Consider the following 1295-nt stretch of genomic DNA (forward strand, 5'->3'; position numbering starts at 1 on the left):
TTGATTCCATACTTTTGACAAGCGTGCTTGTACAAAAATGCACTGTAAAAAGAGAAGAACTCTAATTCGTGAAAATTTTCCATTTATTACAACAAAAAAAAAACATTTTATTTGTGATAGTTACCGCAAGAAATTTTCCCCAAGGACAAACTCCTTCTGATACATCTTGGGATCATGATTCCCACGTCAATGAAATTCACGAAGATCATTTGAAGGAAAATTTTGAAAAAGCTGTATTAGGCAAAAAAAGACAAGTTACAAATTTAATCATTTTGCCGAACAGTTGGACAATCAGAAAGATTCAATCTTTTTTTAATTTTTCGTATCGCATAACTTGCACAGCTGAAGAACTAATCAATTAAAAAGGATTTCTCTCTTCTCCAGACACAAAAGCGGGAAGAGCGTTTTCAGAACAAACGGTATTGTACGTAAGAGTTTTTTATAATCATGATGATAATAGTCGTATAATGCCTTGGGAAAACGAATGTGTATCCGTCAAAGTAAATGAAGAGAAAATTAACGTTCAGAAACATAGTTCAATGTAATTTGATAGAGTTGCATGTACTTTTTAAGGTCGCTTCTCCTAGGGAAACAATTGGATTTTCAAAGTTTGCAGAATTAAGAACGAAAGAGTGCGTTTTGGCTGAAACAAGTGGTATCTACAACGTTTGCATCTGCATTCCCCATCAGAACGCTTGACTTATGTTTATTGGTGGGAATATAAAACAAATGGCGAAGTCTAATTCTGTACCATTTCCAACCGTCAAGCATTGGATAGCCCAGTCGATTTGTAATCTTGCACATGTAGCTTGTTATTTTAATGAATTTCTTAACTGTCCCGACGATGAGAACCTTAAACTTCTTTCAGAAAAGCCTACATCGAACATTTTGTTGAAGATATCAAAATTAAACAGTGAATAAACGTGGGTTGATCAGATTTAGAAACTGTAGTGGCCCCAGTAGATGCATTTTTTAACATCGTAAGCGAAGATGTGAAACAACTTCTTTGACATGATTTTGTTGCCAAACAGCAAAGTATGCATATTAATAGCGTGAAGAATAATAATTTATTAGTTGGTCAAATTCTTTCTCAACTAGATTCTGCTGAAAATCAGACGATTGATTTACAAGATGCTTCTAAAGGTAAGCATTGGTAAAAAAAACAAGTGACGTTCATTCTTTTGTGACATACTGCAGAACACCTGAAGTTGAATTAAAATACGCGTTACGCTATAATATCAGATATAAAAGACCACAATATGATATCTGTGCATCTCTATCAAAGAAAGCTAATA

General features: G+C 33.8%; 1 protein-coding gene across 1 annotated transcript in view; it reads right to left on the reverse strand.

Moving 5' to 3' along the window:
- The window catches only part of LOC117182515 (eukaryotic translation initiation factor 2 subunit 2-like), a 1923-nt gene extending 1036 nt beyond the window's left edge, over positions 1-887 (reverse strand). Inside the window, exon 1 of the mRNA XM_033375611.1 lies at positions 879-887. Within this exon, the coding sequence (XP_033231502.1) occupies positions 879-887 (9 nt within the window). The remainder of the gene's footprint in view (positions 1-878) is intronic.
- Between the last annotated feature and the right edge of the window lie 408 nt (positions 888-1295).

This window comes from Belonocnema kinseyi, chromosome 2 (assembly GCF_010883055.1).
Source record: "Belonocnema kinseyi isolate 2016_QV_RU_SX_M_011 chromosome 2, B_treatae_v1, whole genome shotgun sequence".
NCBI lineage: Eukaryota > Metazoa > Arthropoda > Insecta > Hymenoptera > Cynipidae > Belonocnema > Belonocnema kinseyi.